The 17,890-nt window shown below is 45.7% G+C and overlaps 1 protein-coding gene across 1 annotated transcript; it reads right to left on the bottom strand.

Annotated features, from left to right (window-relative positions):
- Positions 1-861: 861 nt before the first annotated feature.
- TCTN3 (tectonic family member 3) lies at positions 862-17,792 on the bottom strand. Its single transcript, XM_084772234.1, has 14 exons — positions 17,447-17,792; positions 17,173-17,296; positions 16,826-16,944; positions 15,026-15,153; positions 14,691-14,799; positions 14,487-14,602; positions 13,970-14,005; positions 13,371-13,451; positions 11,921-12,046; positions 10,827-10,934; positions 10,293-10,387; positions 9,898-10,051; positions 7,157-7,294; positions 862-1,955 (listed from the first exon to the last, which is right to left on the bottom strand). Exons 1-14 carry the CDS (start codon positions 17,769-17,771, stop codon positions 1,719-1,721), a joined length of 1,896 nt encoding a protein of 631 aa, XP_084628360.1. The 5' UTR covers positions 17,772-17,792; the 3' UTR covers positions 862-1,718.
- Positions 17,793-17,890: the final 98 nt, after the last annotated feature.

The following is a 17,890-nucleotide window of genomic DNA, read 5'->3' as shown; positions in this document are numbered from 1 at the left end:
GGGACGGGCTACATGGCCAATGTTCAGCCATCTTGTCAGAACCTAGGTTCCTATTTCTCCAGAAGTCTGCCATTCACCAGAAACTAGCTGACCTTGTCGTAGGTCGGCAGTTAGACACCTGTTGTGGTTTATTGTGGGGGCTGGTCATTCCAGACCCCCCCCTCCAGCTACTCCTTTTCCGGTGGGACTACTGATAAGATCAGATTAAAGGCCAGCTGTCTGTGAGCAGCAGTTCCAGGAGCTTTTTCCTGACTAACCAGATCCTTCACGACTTTCTTGGAATTTCTCTCCTGCAATTAGCAGCTGTAAAGGTAGATACCTACCTGCTGGAGAGTTAGGTATCCATAGCAACCCTTGCTTATGCAAATACCCATGCCTCTGTGCCTATATAAACTCTGTGAAAATTTTCAATAAACGGGGTTTGATCAGAATGCAGACTTGCCCCCTTCTTTTTTTTTTTTTTTTTTCCAAGACAGAGTTTCTCTGTGTAGTCTTGGCCATCCTGGACTCACTCTGTAGACCAGGCTGGCCTCGAACTCACAGCGATCCGCCTGCCTCTGCCTCCCGAGTGCTGGGATTAAAGGCATGCACCACCACGCCCGGCTTGCCCCCTTCTTTGTGTCGAGTGTTCTGTCTCTATACAGGAAAAATTTCCTCCTGAGTGTTAGTCGAACCCCGGCAGGCCAGGGTAAAAAGTCTGTGTGCATGTTACTGTCTGTGAACTGGCTGGCCAGGCAGTCAAGACTCGGTTTGAGCTACCAATGCCTTATCCTTAAAGAAACAGGCTTCAAATAGATGTCATGGGCATAAACTTGGACTAAAGGAAGAGAATTTCCCCAGAAAGGAAACAGAGTCCCCTCATTTGAATACTACTGTACAGTTTATGAGAGTCCCCACTCCTCTTTAAACTGCACATCTATAAAAACGTCCGGAGTGTATCACAGGGTGTCAATTTCTGCCATGCTGCTGGACTTGGTACAGTGGAGTTCTCGGTCACTTTTATTATCCCACACAACAAAGTAGGGAAGGACAGAAAGGATGGGTGGGGCCGTCTGCTAGTGAGCAAAGGAGATGGGATTCCGTTCACTTAGGAATGAGCAGGAAGAACTACGTTCCTAACTCAGGTCTGGGCAAAGGGTGCGGCAACGCCTTGGCAACAGAGCCAGACAAAATACAGAGCCAGCAGTTTCCTGGCTTGAGTTATCAGCGCTAACGCAGGGCCCAGCCGTTCTGCGTTCACTCTGGGTGATGGCAGGTGCGTGTGCCTGCGAGCAGCTGGGCACATCTCGCAAACCTTCAGGGGGACAAAAGGCAATGTGAAGAGACGGAGGCTCTTGGCCTGCCCAGCTTTACAAGCGGAGAACCGAGTATGTACCCAGAGGCCCGCGGAGCCCTAAGCAGAAAGCCATGACGATGGAATATTGTAATCACTTTCCTGGAGTGCCATCTTCAATTTATAAAGATTCCTGGCTGGGCACGGTGGCTCACGTCTTTAATCCTAGCACTTTTGAGGCAGAGGCAGGGGGAATCTCTGAGGTGGAGGCCAGCCTGGTCTACACTGGGAGTTCTAGGTTAGCCAAAGCTACATAGTGAGTAAATAAGAGTCCCTTTAGTTAGGTTCTGTTTCCATGAGTACGTGAGGACCTGTCCTGCCAAGATCAGTAGGCTGCCTTCAGAGTTTCCCATGGGGAAAAACAAAACCTGGTTGTTTTCTTTCTTCACTTGGTCTGTGAGCTAAGAGCTCCAAGTAGAAAGATGCACAGGATGAGGATGAGACAGGCTGAGTCTTTCTGAGCACTGGCCCCTCCGCTGAATGCCACTTTGAAGGGAAAGAAGAAATCAAATGGCAGTTTCCAGTCCGTCTGAGGTTGATCCCTTGGTGGCTCTGGCTTCTGAGTAATATCTACAAAGCTCACAAGAGTGGTCAAAGATACGTCCATCCCTCTCTGGTGCTCCTGCAGGGAGAGAGTCAAGGGTCAGTCAGCTCCTGGTACAATCCATGGAGTCTCACCAGCATTGCTTTCTTTGGACTGAAAGCACATGCACTCTAAGCAAGACACATCCTCCTGAAGGGGTCCATGTAAGCAAATGCATTTCCAACAACAGCACATGACTCCAGGACTTGAACAGGTATACCTAAAGGCTCATTCTCAGAGCTTGGTACACACATCCTTGGAGGGAAGAGACAGGAGGATGGGAAGTCTCAAGTCATCCTTGTCTATAGCAAATTTGAGGCCAGCCTGGGCTATAGAAGATGCTGTCTCAAAAGAGACTTTACTATCTCCAACTAGGGAGTTGCCTGACAGCAGCAGAAAGGCCAGGTGGCCGAGCCACTGCAATTACATGCTTAGCAGCTCTCCCTTATCAATGAGGATGGCTGAAATTTCATGGGGGAAAAACCCCCAAAGAATTGGGGAGGAGGAGGTGACGACAAACAAAAACCCCTAACCTCAAAGATCAGATTCACAGACTGTTCGATTTTGAAGATTCCCCAGCCGTCCACAATTCAAGTCAAATAGAAGAGGTGCTCCAAAGGAAATGATCTTGTCAGGCTGACCCCCATATCTAATCTGAGACAGGACTTCTAGATGCGGCTGGACCTGATGTCACAGTCCTAAATGAATCCTGCTGTTCTGACCGCGTGCTTACCAAGCAAACCCTGGTTCTAACTTGTCAGTAATTATCCTGTAGAAGCTGGAATGAAGCTCTCCTGTTTTCCTTTTATCACCCTGGTGCACACTCCTGCTCTCTGCTGGAGTTCATGTATTTATTTGTGTTTTTAAAGATTTACTTTTTGCTTTATGGCTGTGAGTTTTTCGGCCTGCACGTATGGAGCCCAGAAAATGGTGTTGGGTCCCCTAAAATTGGAGCTATTTACAGTTGTGAGCTGTCATATGGGAGCTGGGAATCGAACCTGCATCCTTTAGGAGAGATGTCAGTGCTCTTATCCATAGAGCCCTCTCTCCAGCACCTGCTGGTTTTTTTTTTTTTTTTTTTTTTTTTTTTTAGACAGGGTTTCTTTGTGTAGCCTTGGCTGTCCTGGACTTGCTTTGTAGACCAGGCTGGCCTTGAACTTACAGTGATCTGCCTGCCTCTGTTTCCCGAGTGCTGGGATTAAAGGCGTGCGCCACCATCGCCCAGCCCTGCTGTGGTTCTTGAAAAGATCAAACACCACACTCCAAAAATGTCATTCTGCCTGGAGTCACTCTTCCAGGGGTTTTCCCTACTTGTGGTTTTGAAATGGGTGTAGGGGCAATGCTACCTTACTCTTACAAGCTATATGAACTGTTAGGGCTTCCGTAGAGCAGTCACACCCATCACAGCTTTGGCATAGAACTGAGATGCTTGGCCACATTCATCCAAGGACAGCCTGCCTTGCCTAGGTGGCCCAGGGAATCCAAGAGTCCAACCAGACACTGAAAACTAGCTGAGACTAACCAGGCAAAAAGAATTAGAGTGTGCTTAGCGCAGGAAACCTAAGAGCAAGCAATTCATGCTCTTTGGGATTTAATTTATAACAGGGGTTTCTGTTAGAACCTTAACGCTGTCCCCAGGAACTTTAGAATGAATAGCAAGGTACATTAACAATTTTGGAATAAAGTTACATCACTGAGAGTGCTATTTAAAGAATGCCCTGAGCTGGCTAGGATGCTCGGAAATATTTCGGGATGGAAAGTGGAACAGGGGCCAGCCTGGTCTACAAAACAAGCTCAGGACAGCCACGACTACACAGAGAAACTCTGTCTCAAAAAACCAAAAAAAAAAAAAAAAAAAAAAAAAAAAAAAAAGAAAGAAAGAAAGAAAAAAAGAACAGGGAGTGAATTTTCAGTTGCAGGCTTTGTGCTCTGACCCACTTTAGGGCCTTCAAGAGGAAGACAAACTGGTAATGGCCTAGTTGTCTAGGAAGGACATTTACGGAGCAGAAAAGGGATAATGGCCTCAGGTGGAAATACCCAAGCCATATCTACCTACACAGTATTTATCAGTAACAAAACTCATTTTTAGTTTCTGTGACAGTTAAAGTGTGCACGTGTGCACGTGTGTGTATGTGTGTGCCAGAAGACAACTCGTGTGAGTCACTTACATCCTTCCATCACGTGGGTCCCAGAGATGAACCTCACATCATCAGGCTTGGGGGCAGGTGCCTTTAATTGGCTGAACCTTTTCCTGGTCCCCAAGCTGATATTTTAATGTCTATTTGCCTGACTCCCTTAAAATTTTTTTATCTTAAATTTTTAACAACATATCAACACATATATGTATATATATGCATGTATATATGTGTGTGTATATATATATATATATATATATATATATATATATATATATATACACACATACACATATTTCTAGGGTACAGTGTACCATCTTAAAACATACATACATTAGGGAATGATCAGACCACGGGAGCTGCCATATTGACTACCCTGACATTCAAACTCTGTGTCTGCCTCGTTTTCATTGGTTTCCAAGGTGGATAAAGGCGTTCCTTTATTGGTTTGTTTGTTTGTTTTGTATGTGCATTGTTTTGCCTGCATGTATGTCTGTATGACAGTGTCAGGTCTTAGAGTTACAGACAGTTGTGAGCTGCTACGTGGCTGCAGGGAATTGAATCCGGGTCCTTTAGAATAGCAGTCAGTGCTCTTAACCCCTCAGCCATCTCTCCAGCCCACCATTATTATACTTTAATTAAAACCAAGAAAAGCTCTCACGATTGCTGAAGGCTTAGAGTAAATGCAGTCCAGAAGACTTTCCAGTTAAAAGGGATGGAACTGTACTCACCAGGTCATTACATAATACTGAATGAAACCGAACACTCAGGTTTTGGGGTTTTTTGTTTGTTTGTTTAGTTTTTTGACACAGGGTAGTAGCCTTGGCTGTCCTGGACTCACTTTGTAGACCAGGCTGGCCTCGAACTCACAGTGATCCACCTGCCTCTGCCTCCCAAATGCTGGGACTACAGGCATGCGCCACCATGCCCAGGCTGACCCACTTAGTTTTGAGTGCAGTTTTATTACCACACGGAGAAGGTTTTACGAGTGCTCAGTGTACTAAATTGAAATTTTGAGGGAGGTCTACAATTTCTGTATTTGCATTTTAAAGTTATGTATGGGAAAAACTGGAGAACTCATTGTTCGGAGTGTGAGTCACTAAACAATTCCCTCAATTCTGCTCGCCTCGTTTCTTTTGTTGAGACACACAATGACACAGCCACCGCAGCACATTTCTTTTTGCTATGGTTCTGGTTCTGTTATGTCTGGTTGACTTCACTTATTTCTCCTTTAAGGGATAACAGTTCGAGCGGTTTATTTTAGAGATCACTGGCAACACTTCCTGAATCTTGGGGTTGGTGTGCTTCACTTTCGTCTACCACACAGCAACATCTTTTCTTTTTTTCTTTTTTTTTTTGGTTTTTTTTGAGACAAGGTCTCTCTGTGTAGCCTTGGCTGTACTAGACTCAATTTGTAGACCAGGCTGGCCTCGAACTCACAGCGATCCACCAGCCTCTGCCTCCTGAGTGCTGGGATTAAAGGCATGTGCCACCATGCCTGGCCCTTCAAAAGAAAATTTCCAACCAATGACATGAAGAGTTCGAGTTGGGTTTGCTTGGCTTTTGCAGCAGGATGTCCACTTTATGCAGTATTGCATCCTATTGCATTTTAGTCCATTTTAAAACCACCATGTTCTCCTCCAAACATTGCAAATGAAAACTATTATTAAATCTGGGGATGCTTCCTGTGGGATGTGTAGTCTGCAGCTGCACTCACGACTGTGAGCTAGAACAGAACATCTCTGGCTGGAGTGTAACTCATGACTGAGATACACAAGCTCTTCACTCCACGGGAAAGAACACCATCAGGTACATATATGCCGAGTGGTCCCCTCGCGTCTGGTTTTTCTTTTTATTCATTTTTTTCATCAAATGTCTTTTTGTTGGGTTTTATTTCTTGGTGTGATGAATAATTTATAAACAATAAAATCGAGGGACATTAGTGTTTCAGTTAGTGTTCTGGCTGGTAACTGTGTTATCCAGCCAGCGACAAAACAGGAGCCAGAAAGTGCATCGTCTCTGTTCCTGTGTGATCCCTGTTCGATCACATCACTGGACTAGCTAATGGTTCTTCAACGACTCATGATCAAAACACAGCTGAGACTCTATTTTCCTACCTAACCATCAGGTAGGCTAAATGACCGGGTAGTACTGTAGGCAATGCAAACTACCAGAAAAAGACAGGGGGAAAATATCTGAATAAGAAAACAGACAGTGGGTGGCTGTAATGGCCAAGAGAGCCAGAGGCTTTGGAAAAGAGCAAACACAAAAACAGTCTTGTGACAACAGAACTCAAAGTATAGTTGAGGACAACGTAGCAGTGGACTCAGTGCAGGTTCTGAAACAGACCACACGAGTCTTACAGAACCACAACATCTAGAGAAAGAACAGGAAGCTCCAGTGGTACTTCCTGATAACCCGAGTGCTAGCACAGACAGGCACAGACAGTCAATTTGTCCAGTCCTGCTGCTCGGGAGAGTAAAAGTACTTATGCAACCTCAGGAAAGCAAATATATTGTAACAAACAGAAATTTCAATGTTTTAATTTTCACTAAAAATTACCCAGTTCAAACATGAATCATTTCACCTCATTATTTCTAGGCAAACACGCCATTTTTGAAGCTGTGAAGCCAGAGATTCCACATTCTAAAACTAAGGCAGATGCCAAGTGTGTCCGCAGCACTTTATAGGCAGGAGACACATGTTTTCTCCAGATGAAAGCATTTATCTAGCGGAGCCCATAGAAGCAAGAATTGGCAACCACACCTGTTTTAGTCATAATCAACAGCTCCCCAAACACCATTAGTTGAGTGCCTGAGACAGTGAGCACAAATGCATAGAAAATGCTTTCTGTGGTCAGATTAGTAATGACAGTAGTGTTACTTGAAAAGAGTTCATCTATGCTGAAATCTGGGTGGGAAACAGGAAAAGATGAGTGTGGCTGTACCCACCGTGACAGAATGTTGATTGTCATAAGCATGCTGGAGGGACAGACTAGAAAATGGATCTTGGGAACTCACTCTGAAGAAATACTTATTGGGAATACATCCACTGCCTCTCAGATGCTTACCCATGTCATCAAGCTGTTGGGGGAACGTGGCTTACCTGGACAGACTTGCACTGGTATAGGAATCGGGCTCCTGCCACATGAGCCTGTGGGTTGGACTGAAGTCCTACATGTGCCCACAGCACCTGGATCTCCAGGGAGACTGGTATGGAACAGCACAAGGTACAGTTGACAGCCTGCAGAAGGCAAAGAAGCACGCGCTCAGTTGCCATTGTTTTTGAAAAGATTTATTTTTACTGATGTGTATGCATGTGCCTCTCTCAGTGTATTTGCACGTGTGTGCAGGTGCCCATGGAGGCTAGAGGGGGTGTCAGATCCCCTGTAGCTAGACTTATGGGCAGTTGTGAGCTACCAATGGGTGCTGTGCCATCTTCTCTTGATGTCTCCCGAGCAGCTATTGCTTTTAAAGCACAGTGTAATGACACAGAAGGCTCAAATGGCTTAGAGGAAGCACAACCCAGGCTTCACAAATGTTCCCAATCTAAGGAGGGTTGTATTTAAAAAATGAACAACAGGATGAAGATTCTTCTGAAAACTAAAGATACATCTAACATACTAACATACGGTCTGGCTATTTGACTCTTTTTGGGTGTGTGTAATCAATGAAAACGAAGCCTGCATGTCAAAGGCATAGCTGCATTGCCACTCACAACAACCAACACAGGCTCTCCACTGAAGTTCCTATCAATGGATAAAAGGACGAAGAAAAATGTGGTATCCATATAATGGGATATGATTCCTTCACTCATAAAAGAAAACCAAACGGAGCCCTGTTATTTGCAGTAAAGTGGGTGGACACAGAGAATACCACATTCTATGCACTAAGTGACACACAGGTACGCTGTCACTTATACGTGGGAGCTGAAAATGGTTTTTTGATGCAGGGTTTCTCTGTGCGGCCCTGGCTGTCCTGGAACGCTGTAGAGCAGTCTTGCCTTGAACTCAGAGAGACCAGCTTCCCTTGCCCCCCAAGTGCTGGAATTGGGGTGTGCCACAGCTGGCTAGTTGAAAATGTTGATCTTAATATGGAAGAGTAGAATTCTACAGTGGCTACTGGAGACCAGTTAAAGGTGGGGTCGGGTATACAGAGAGGAAGGTGGGATGAGTCATACCGAGCTACCAAGCTTTAGTTAAACAGGAAGAAGAACTTCTAGTGCTCACAGCACAGTGGGGCAGCTGCAGTTTTAAATAACCAATTGTTCACAGCACAGTAGGGCAAGTGCCGTTTTAAATAACTGATAGCATGTTTTATACAGAATCTGGAGGTTTAATTCCCAGCACTGAGAGAAAAAAGGACTTGAAAAGAGGAGCTAACAGCCTCTGAAGGTAACAATAAGGAGATGGAAATGATCAATAAATAGTGCGTGGATGTACTGAAATCTCACACACAGTCCCTACATATATATGGTTACGTTAATTAAAATTAAAGCTTCCAACTGGGCGGTGGTGGTGCCCATCTTTAATCCCAGCACTCGGGAGGCAGAGGCAGGCAGATCTCTGTGAGTTCCAGGCCAGCCTGGTCTACAGAGTGAGTTTCAGGACACAGAGAAACCCTGTCTCAAAAAACCAATAAAGGAGGGGGAGGAGGACGGGGAGAAGGAGGAGATGACGGTGATGATGGTGACTATTTCCAAAAAGGCACACAACTAAAACAGCACATGTTGTTACTAAGCAACAGCTACAAAGTGTCTCCTATGAACCAAGGACATGAAAGGCCATGGCCTTGAGCAGACAATATGGATTTAAAAAAAAGAAAGAAAGAAAGAAAGAAAGAAAGAAAGGATTTGAACACAGAAGCAATGACAAGTTAAGTAAGACACATTCGGGTTAAGTTCTGTAGCCACCCAAAGACTGTTCTGAAGGTACCAGGGAACCATGTAAACTTTGGAACAGAAATATGGTATATATAAAGTAGTACCCTAAGAGAAATAACTGCAAGGTGTAGGAAGACTTCTGCTTTTAAACAGTTAATACCTTTTAGGTAAATGTGAAACGTGTGATCTTTATTTGCTGGCACTGAGAACTGAACCGAACTCAGTTACCTGGCAAGAGAACCACACTGAGCCACACCACACACCTTGCCCTAAAGCCTGGCTTGTGGCAATCTTAAGAGAATGAGCGGCCAGGTGTGGTGGTGGCACATACCAGTCATCCCAGCACTCAGGGATCTCTGCGAGTTCGAGCCCAGCCTGGTCTACAAAGCCAGTCCAGGACCCTGTCTTAAAAAAAAAAAAAAAAAAGAAAGAAAGAAAGAAAAGAACGAGCCTGCGCTCAGCCTCATAAAACAAGCCCGTACTGACCGCATATAGAAGACGGTAAGTGTAGCTGGAAACGTCACTCAGTAGGTAAAGCTTGCTTGCTGCCAAGCCTGGCAACTTGACTTTGATCACCCCCAGGACCACCTCCTTCCACACATATGATAAACGCAATAAATGCACTCACATGATAAATGCAATGAAAAAAGGAATATGAGAGAATATTTGAAACATGTGGCATGGCTTTGAGCCATAAGCAACCATCAATCTTCCCAATGCTCAATCATAATATAAATATCTATGCTTTCAGATGGTCGTAGGTGACTCCTGTGAAAAGGTTGTTCAACCCCCAAAGGGGTCATGACCCACAGGTTGAGAACTGCTGCTCTACATTATCCTCAGGTTTGTTTTTTTTTTTTAAGTAAGGAAAAGAGATTAGATGTAAATGTAGCCTGACCGCCTTGCATCCCATAATTTCAAACATGGAAAATGAGTCGCCAGTCAGCAGTGGCTTCCTTCCTTACTGAAACGCTGCAGTTCCTGCTCAGGATCCTGGTCCACCCTCCTTTCTGGGCTGGGTCAGCATTGCCGAAGATGGCGACCCGCTCTGGTCTGGGGCTTCCATGAAGACTCTGGTAAATTTCCTTCTGCACGTCGCTGCAGTTCACCTCTTTGGGTCTGAAAGTAAACACCATGGAGGCTGGAGGCCAACACTAGCATGGAAGTGACGCCACATTAGCATTCAAACATAAAATTAATAATGTTAGAGACCGGAAGAAATAACCTTAGCAGGTACCCCGTGGATATAAAGATTATCATTTTTTAAAGTGTTATTTAAAATATTAAACAGCTACTACATCTGCACAGCCCCTATAAACAGAAACAAAATTGTGGGAAGTGCTCTGAGGCAAATAACTACCTTAACGTGCATCCAGATACTGCATTCACTCCGAACTGTACTTCGTGCCTCTTAACAGAGCAAATTCCATTACCCTCACTCTGCAACAGGGTCATCTGAGGTGCAAAAGCCATGGTCAAGGTGATTACAGCAGATATAGGAAGTGGGCGGAACAGGGAAACCAATGCTTTCACCATTCCCTAAGCACTGTTTGAATTATATTAATATACTGTAGGTTCAGTCACCAATATATTTCCTCTATTAGTTCAAGAACCAAATCCTGCCTTTCTAAAAATGATTAGCCATATATTAAATAAGCATTATGTTAAATAAGCCATATATTAAAATAAGCAAAAGTCAGTGTATTTTCAGTTAGCCAGTCTGAGGTGTAAAGCCTTTGGTGACATCAACATTTAAGAACATAATATACTTCCGTAAAGAAAGTGCTGACTACGAAAGCCCATGGAACTTTGAGGCCTGGGACACCCAAAGGCCAGGAGCATTTTTCTCCTCCTTGTAAGGATGCAACAGTCCACCCAGCTCCAAAAAAGATACCGAATGACCCAAGTCACCAGTTAGCACCAAGAGTGGCTTCCCAGTGAGGTAGCCCGGATTCCCACTTCTAGGACGAGTAGGAAAAGCAGCCTCTCTCCGTTGAGATGCCTGCAGAAGGAAGAAGACAGTTAGTGTGCAAACACGCTTCCCCGCCCGGCTCACACCTTCCCCGCCTAGCTAGGCGATCTATGAGCCCGGCTGAGCAACTTTCCCTTTGCAGCGCTGCACCACTATTCCCTTGCTTTCCTCTTCAAAATAATCTGGGGTTATTGGGTAGTGGTCTTGTTTTGGGGGTACTCAGGATTAAATTTATGGTCTTGCATATGCTAGGCACGTGCTCTCCCCCATCATGAGCAACCTGAACCCTGAAAGTCACTACGTGCTCATTCTGCCAAGGATTAAAGCCAAGGATCTACTAAGGATCCCCCAACACGATTTCTCAAACACTGGTGCTGATTTTGTGCAATGTATGGCCTGGCTGAATCCACAGGACTTTAAATATAATTTAATTTTAGTCAGTAATGGGACTGTGGGAGACCCAGAACTCGGCCGATCACAGCCCTGGAAAGAACTCTGCTTGCGTTAAAAGGAAGAAAAGGTAGAAGAAAGGCAGACAGATCACAGAAGTCAAGACCACAAACCAGAGTTTAGTGGGAAATAAGATTATAGGTGTTCAAAAATGAGAAATTCTTGCGAAAGAGTTCCTGTGTGCTGCTGACTGAACCTCACCGTGAGCATCCTTAACAAGTTCTGATTTCAGTGCCATTTTGGTTGGGCCCAAACAGAGCATCAGAGACTATGGTAATTCTACACATGTGTTGAGCACCTGTCACTTTAGTCAAACTAAGGAGTAGTAAATGTTAAGACCTAAAATAAGACCACAGCAGGCCTTAATATTCTGATCCCATTTCACGTGCATTACAGAACGAGCGCTAGTGTTTCTTTTCTATGAAGTAGAGTGGGAGATTTTATTAAAGATATATTAATAAAGAGAGGAGCTAAGACAGACAGACAGACAGAGGATGGATACTGTCTCTGCAAAGTGCTATTTCTAGGCCTCATCCCTTAGCTCTCTCTGAGAGCAGGCCACTGACCCTAAAGTGAAGGACGAACTCTTGCTGTAAGGAAACGCCTGGCTCGACAGTCAGGTTGGTCTGGCTAAAGCTCACAGAGACTCTCTGGATCCCAGAGGTCCCGTTGGTCTCTATCTCATAGACGACCTGAAAAGCAAAAGACGAATTCATTAATAAACAGTTGTAGGCTTACGGTGTTTAGCACAGAAGGCTCTTCTGCGTTTTAACTGCATGCCAGAGGCTTACATAGTGATCAGAACGCACTTAAGGATCTAGTTAAAGTTGGGCAGAGCCAGGCAGGTGCAGAACTGGGCAAAGGTGAGCAAGGAACGAGACCTGGGTTACTAGACCCTTAAGTGTCGGAAGAGAAATAAAGACTACAGCTGGGGACAGAGGGAGTGCAGTCCTTAAAGAAGACACTTTAAGAGAATTCCTACTCCATTACACGTTTCGATGACTGTAAGAGAAAACTAAAGTGGGCTATCTCAGACTCTGAGAGGATGCCCTGTCGGCAGATGGAACTGTGAAACAGCTGCTAGGAGCCAGCACAAGACTCTGTGTACAAAGGAGGAGTCTGGAACTAAAACACTGGAGGACAGGAGTGAAGGACATGCCTCCAGTATGGTGGGGAAGAAAGCAACGGGCTCAACTCCTGAGGCTCAAGCTGACATGACGGCCAGCGGGTCAGAGCGTCAGTCTAGCCCAGTGATTCTCAACGTGGGGGTCACGACCCCATTAAGGGTTGACTGACCCTTCATAGTTGCCTAAGACCACTTGAAAACACAGATATTTACATTACTGCTGGGGGTTGGTCTGGTGCTGCTCTGTATTCAAATGCTAAATACTGACCCCCAAGATGTGGTTGTAGTCCAGCCGGTACATTCTCACATACACCAAATGATGTATAAACTCTACTCCCCAATAGTCTCTGATTGGTTAATAAAGTTGCTAACAGCCAATTACTGGGCAGAACAGAGGTAGGCGGAACTTTGGTTCTCAGGGAGGGACCATGAGGCCAGGAGAAGAGATGAGAAGACACAAAGATGGGGAGAGAGAAGCCGGACTGATGGAACAGATCCAGCCCACAAGTACCTTGGGGAATGCAGCTGGGAAGTAGCCAGACTAGCTTAGAAAATTCAATTAAACTGTATCTGCCCAGTTACTGTGCTAAGGTTTGTTTAAATAAATTAATAGGTCTCTTTCTCAATTATTGGAGGGCTAGCCAGATTAGTAGAGCCTTCAAGAGTTAATAAATATTCAACACATTATAATTCATAACAGTAGCAAAATTACAACCATGAAGTAGCAACAAAATAATTGTATGGTTGGGGGTCACCACAGCATAAAGAACTGTATTAAAGGGTCACAGCATTAGGAAAGTTGAGAACCGCTGCTGTACCCTTACAGGAAGATGAGGCCCCTCTGCTGATACTGACCAATATTTACCAGTCTAGAATCTGAGTTTCCGCACCTGGGAAACGATATTGTGACATGTGTTTCCAGCCAGCAGAGGAGGATTGGTTGGTGAGGCAAGTGTTACGGGAACCTGGAACTTGAAAGAGAAAGAAGCAAATCAACTGAAACTGAACAGCTTTTTCTTTTCCTGATATATATTATGCTAAAATGAATACTTTTCTTTGCCTGTGGCTATTCCATTTTTCTCTCCTTCCAGTGTGAGACGACTTAAATTCAAGTCATTCATAGTCAGCACATCTCAATACAAGCTTCTTGGAACACTGGTTCTATCAGATATGAAGCAAGGGCTACAGCCAATCAGATGTAAAGGATTCTGTATTCTACTTACCCTCTTAAGACCTTCACAAAGCCTGCTATTACATGAAAGGACTTAAAGACGCCCACTCCAAGCGCAGCATTTAGCTTGACTTAACTCGGGTGTTTTCTAGACTTTCCAAAACCTCGTTAATCTTTACTTCATGCGAAGCTATTTCTAGAGCGATGCTTAACTGTGGTACAAAACAACCACATTCTCTCGCGTTATTATAATCTTGAATGAAATGGCCTCAGGTGGCCAGCGGCCAGGCATCACTTTTCTGATAAACCCCATCATACCTTCATATTCTGAAGATCAATCATACCTCTTGGAACCTAGGAAAGACAAGAACGGAGACATGACGGTGCAGTATGCCTTGCATAAACTCACCAGGAGTTTCCACTTCCTATGACCCCCCCCCCACACACACAGACTTTGGTAGAGGAAAGGGAAGATCAAAATACTTGAGTGGCCTCTGATCTTCTACCTAACTCTCTTCACTAAATGTCAGAGTGGGGCTGGATGTCACTCTGGATTGAATGCCTACACAGCCAGACCCAGCTCGCTCAAAAAGCAACAATATTAGCGAAACAGGGAACTGTCACTGCTCACATCAGCCGAATGGTGACAAGGGCTCATCACAGAACTACTGCCTCTAATTTTCCCATCTTTCTCCCGATAGTGTAGACCTTAGGAATTATGATTCGCAATTAAGGAGTTTTCTACTGGCCACAACAGCAGGTGGCATGTGAGCTTCACAGTGAGATGGGGTGGAGTGGGCATGGGGCGGGGAGGGAACGGGATGACGGCACTTACCTTCAAGATGGTGAAGTTATAGTAAGAGGTGGCATCCAGGGCTGGCTCCGAGGTGCAGCTATTAGCCAGGTCCCTGAAGAAACGGGTGCAGGCTGTGCTTTTACTCTCCAGGAAACCTTATAATACAAAGAGTGAAGGCTGTGGTAAATGAGAAAGCCGAGTTCCAAAAGAACAAAAGGCCGGTGTCCGCCTGCTCCGACCCACCTGCAGGATTGCTCTCGGCACAAGATCCCCCAGCTCCCACCGCTGCAGGCTGCCTCAGTAAGCTCACTACAGACCACCTGGGGTAGTAGGTAAGGATGGGCTCCCCAGCCTGAGTGAAAAGAGAGGGCAAATGTATTCACAGCAAGGTCAGACTGCACACCCCAGAAAAAGAGAGCAAGAGACAAAGGTTGACTAGATAGTCTGCTTTACTGTCATCTCAAATAAGGAGTGGCTGAGAATGGTTTACCTCATTGGAGGAGGGTACTACAGAGTTACACTGCCAATTGTGCTTTGCCAGGAAAACCAGACTACCCGACCCGTTCCCACAGGCTCACCCTATAGAACGGCAGAGGCGGCTTGGTTTTCCATGTCGAGGAGAAGGACGCGCCTCCAAACTCTGCCACCAGGGCCTCGAAGTTGGTTGCATTGACTGTTTGGAGCTTCTGGAAATAGTTTAATTTTGCTAAAAATGTTTTTAAAAGAACAGAGACTTATATAGAAAGTGTTTCTCTTAAAGTATCTGACACAAGACACAAGAAACAATTAATCAGCCAGGCACAGTGGCATACCACTTTAATTCCAGCACTCAGGAAACAGAGGCAGGCAGATATCTGAGTTCAAGGTCAGCCTAGTCTACAGAGAGAGTTCCAGGACAGCCTGGTTACACAGAGAAACCCTGTCTCAAAAAACAAACAAACACAAGCTTTTCGGTGCAACAAACATGTTCACATGCAGGTGAACACCAGAGTTTAAGGAAGTGCTACAGGATGACTCATGACAACGGCTTGAATTTAATCCCTGGGGCTTATATGGTAGAAGTAGAAAGCCGATCCTCAGAGGCTGTGCTTTGATCTCCACAAGTGTGCTGCGGCATGTTCATGTCACATGTATATGTGTGCTCCCCCCAACCCCATAAATACATGTAAACCTTACAGAACAAAGTGCTGCTCACACACAGGTGTGCTGACACTTGGTCTGGGTACCACTTTCTTTCTACCTCTTCCCTGCATCTGAAGAGCCAAGGCTTCCATCTCCCCGGCTTCCCCAGCTCCCCAGCTTCCCCAGCTCTCCGGCTTCCTCCAGAAACTGCACAGAAAGGCTATTTACCTCCTATCACATCCAGTTACTGCTACCTTTGAGGTCAGAGAGTCAATATCTATTGATCCTTTTTGTGGCTTTTACACGTGTATTGGTGGAAGTGGTGATAAGGAGATAATGAATGCAGACAAGACATACAAGCTAAGGCTACATACATATATTAACAAGAATATTTAGAGATATTCCTGTTAATGTCCACCATCACACACGGCATACCATTACCCAACTGCTCAAAACCAGTTAGATTCTGGCATGACTATGGATTTGAGACGAAGCCCAGAGAACATCTCATCCAACCCCATTAGGAAATTTGGATCCTCAGAGGCAAAATGAGTTCCAAGAACCTTAGCATAAGCTTGCAAAACCAGGGAGCAGACCCCCAGTCTCCTAGGTGCTGATCTTCAGTTTTTCCCCACTCCACCATAGAGACCCTGTTAGGGATAGCCCGCCCCCAGCCCCGCCATCATTATCAGGAAGTACTGTCCATTGTGCATAAATAAAGATACAGTTTGTCTTTTTTAAGGGGCTGATTTAAATTTATCTGGAGAGGGGACTCTACAAGTTAATGACTTAAGACCAGTGTCTGAGAACGCCAAGGGTGGGCTCACCTCCAACTGGGACAAGGGACAGAAGATTCTTAGGAGAGCTAAGATGTTCAAAATCCAAGGAGGAAGAGGGCTACTCGTGTCAAAGAGAAAAACAGATAAAACTTTGGAAAATTTTAATGCATAGCGTGAGGACAAGGTACATGAATTTGGTCAAATTAAAAGGTGAGTGTAAAATTATTAGCGAACAGCTTGTGGGAGAAAAGGGCTTAGAAGATGCGAAAGCACCGTGACTGCTGGAGGGGGGTGGTTTGCAGTGTTTTAAAGGCAGTGGGGAGTCCCTGGACCTTTCTGAATTTACTAATGACCTTTCCTAACAAGGAAGGGGGGGTAAAGGTAGGAGAAGTGAGCAATGGGGATTAAAAAAAAAAAAAAAAAGATAGAGATAGTGGAAGTCCAAAGACAAGAACAGCCAAACTTGTTCCTACTCACAATTGTTCACACGGACACAAAACTGTTCAATTCCACTGGAATCCGTGAAAACTCTGGAAGGAAACGGGGAGTTGCTCCTGAAGATAAGAGAGTTGTCCACACACACCCAGCTGGAAGCTCTGTGAGGAAAGATGAAGATACTGAGGAGGTGAAAGGGGTAGGGTTAGGAGGATGGGGCCCATTCCCACGGATGTCTGGTAAGAATCAGAGGTTCTGTGGGCAGCTGTAATGCAACACAGAGGTTCTGTTCTACTGGATGGCTGGGCTTTCGAGAAAACACAAGGGGCAGGAGACTCACACTTACTTCTAGCTCCGCCCTCCCCCCACCCCCCAGCATGGCAATTCACCTTACACTACCAGGAAGGCAGAAGGAAAAGACCGTCCTCGGATGGAGAAGGTCGCAGTCCTTGTCACAGCAGCAGTTTAAATCGCAAGTACCAGGAGTCAAATCACAGACACAGATCGGCAAGGCTATATAAAAGTGCAAGAATCAGGATGAAGCTCCCCAAAGTTTTCCCGCGTGAACAGCCCTACTACTCGGCTTTGGGGCAAGGCAATTTTGTCTACAGAATTTCTGACCTGAGAAGTCAGTATTTCTACCCCCGTATCTCGCTGCATCACCTGAGAAGGGGTCCGTAGTCCCGTTCTCGGGCATCTCGGGCACACTCGTCCAGGGAGGAGGGCCCTCAGACGAGTCCGGAGGAGCTTCAGTCGCCACTTCGGGCGTCACTGGCCCCAGGGCCGAGTAGGTGGGTAAAGCCCGGGCTCGGGAGGAGGGCTGCGGTCGGGCAGCGTCAGGAAGCATCAGGACCACCACCGTCAGCAGGTGCAGCTGCAGGGTGCACATAGGACAGCCTGAGCGCGGAGGGGTGAGACCGGAATCTAGGTCTCCTAAGTCCCAGGAGGGCGGGGAGGAGTCGTCGCATCCGACGTCATCTGCTTCCATTTGAGCATTGGCTCAGACGGTGGCTGCGTGCTCTTCAACCAATGGAAAGTGATGTTGTTGCGACCCTGCATCCTTCTTGCTCCGCCTTCCTCCTTAGCGGCGCGTGGCTCCGGTCACCT

The sequence above is a fragment of the Acomys minous genome (assembly GCF_964271855.1).
Source record: "Acomys minous genome assembly, chromosome: 2".
NCBI lineage: Eukaryota > Metazoa > Chordata > Mammalia > Rodentia > Muridae > Acomys > Acomys minous.
This window is presented reverse-complemented; position numbering and strand designations above follow the sequence as displayed.

What these genes read in the sequence shown, in the direction of transcription:
- TCTN3 (XM_084772234.1), bottom strand. Translation starts at nt 17,771, where the DNA reads ATGGAAGCAGATGACGTCGGATGCGACGACTCCTCCCCGCCCTCCTGG. An exon ending in GACTACGGACCCCTTCTCAG is followed by an intron (nt 17,297 to 17,446) that starts GTGATGCAGCGA and finishes ACTTTTATATAG; the next exon opens with CCTTGCCGATCTGTGTCTGT. An exon ending in TTGATCTTCAGAATATGAAG is followed by an intron (nt 13,452 to 13,969) that starts GTATGATGGGGT and finishes TTCTCTTTCAAG; the next exon opens with TTCCAGGTTCCCGTAACACT.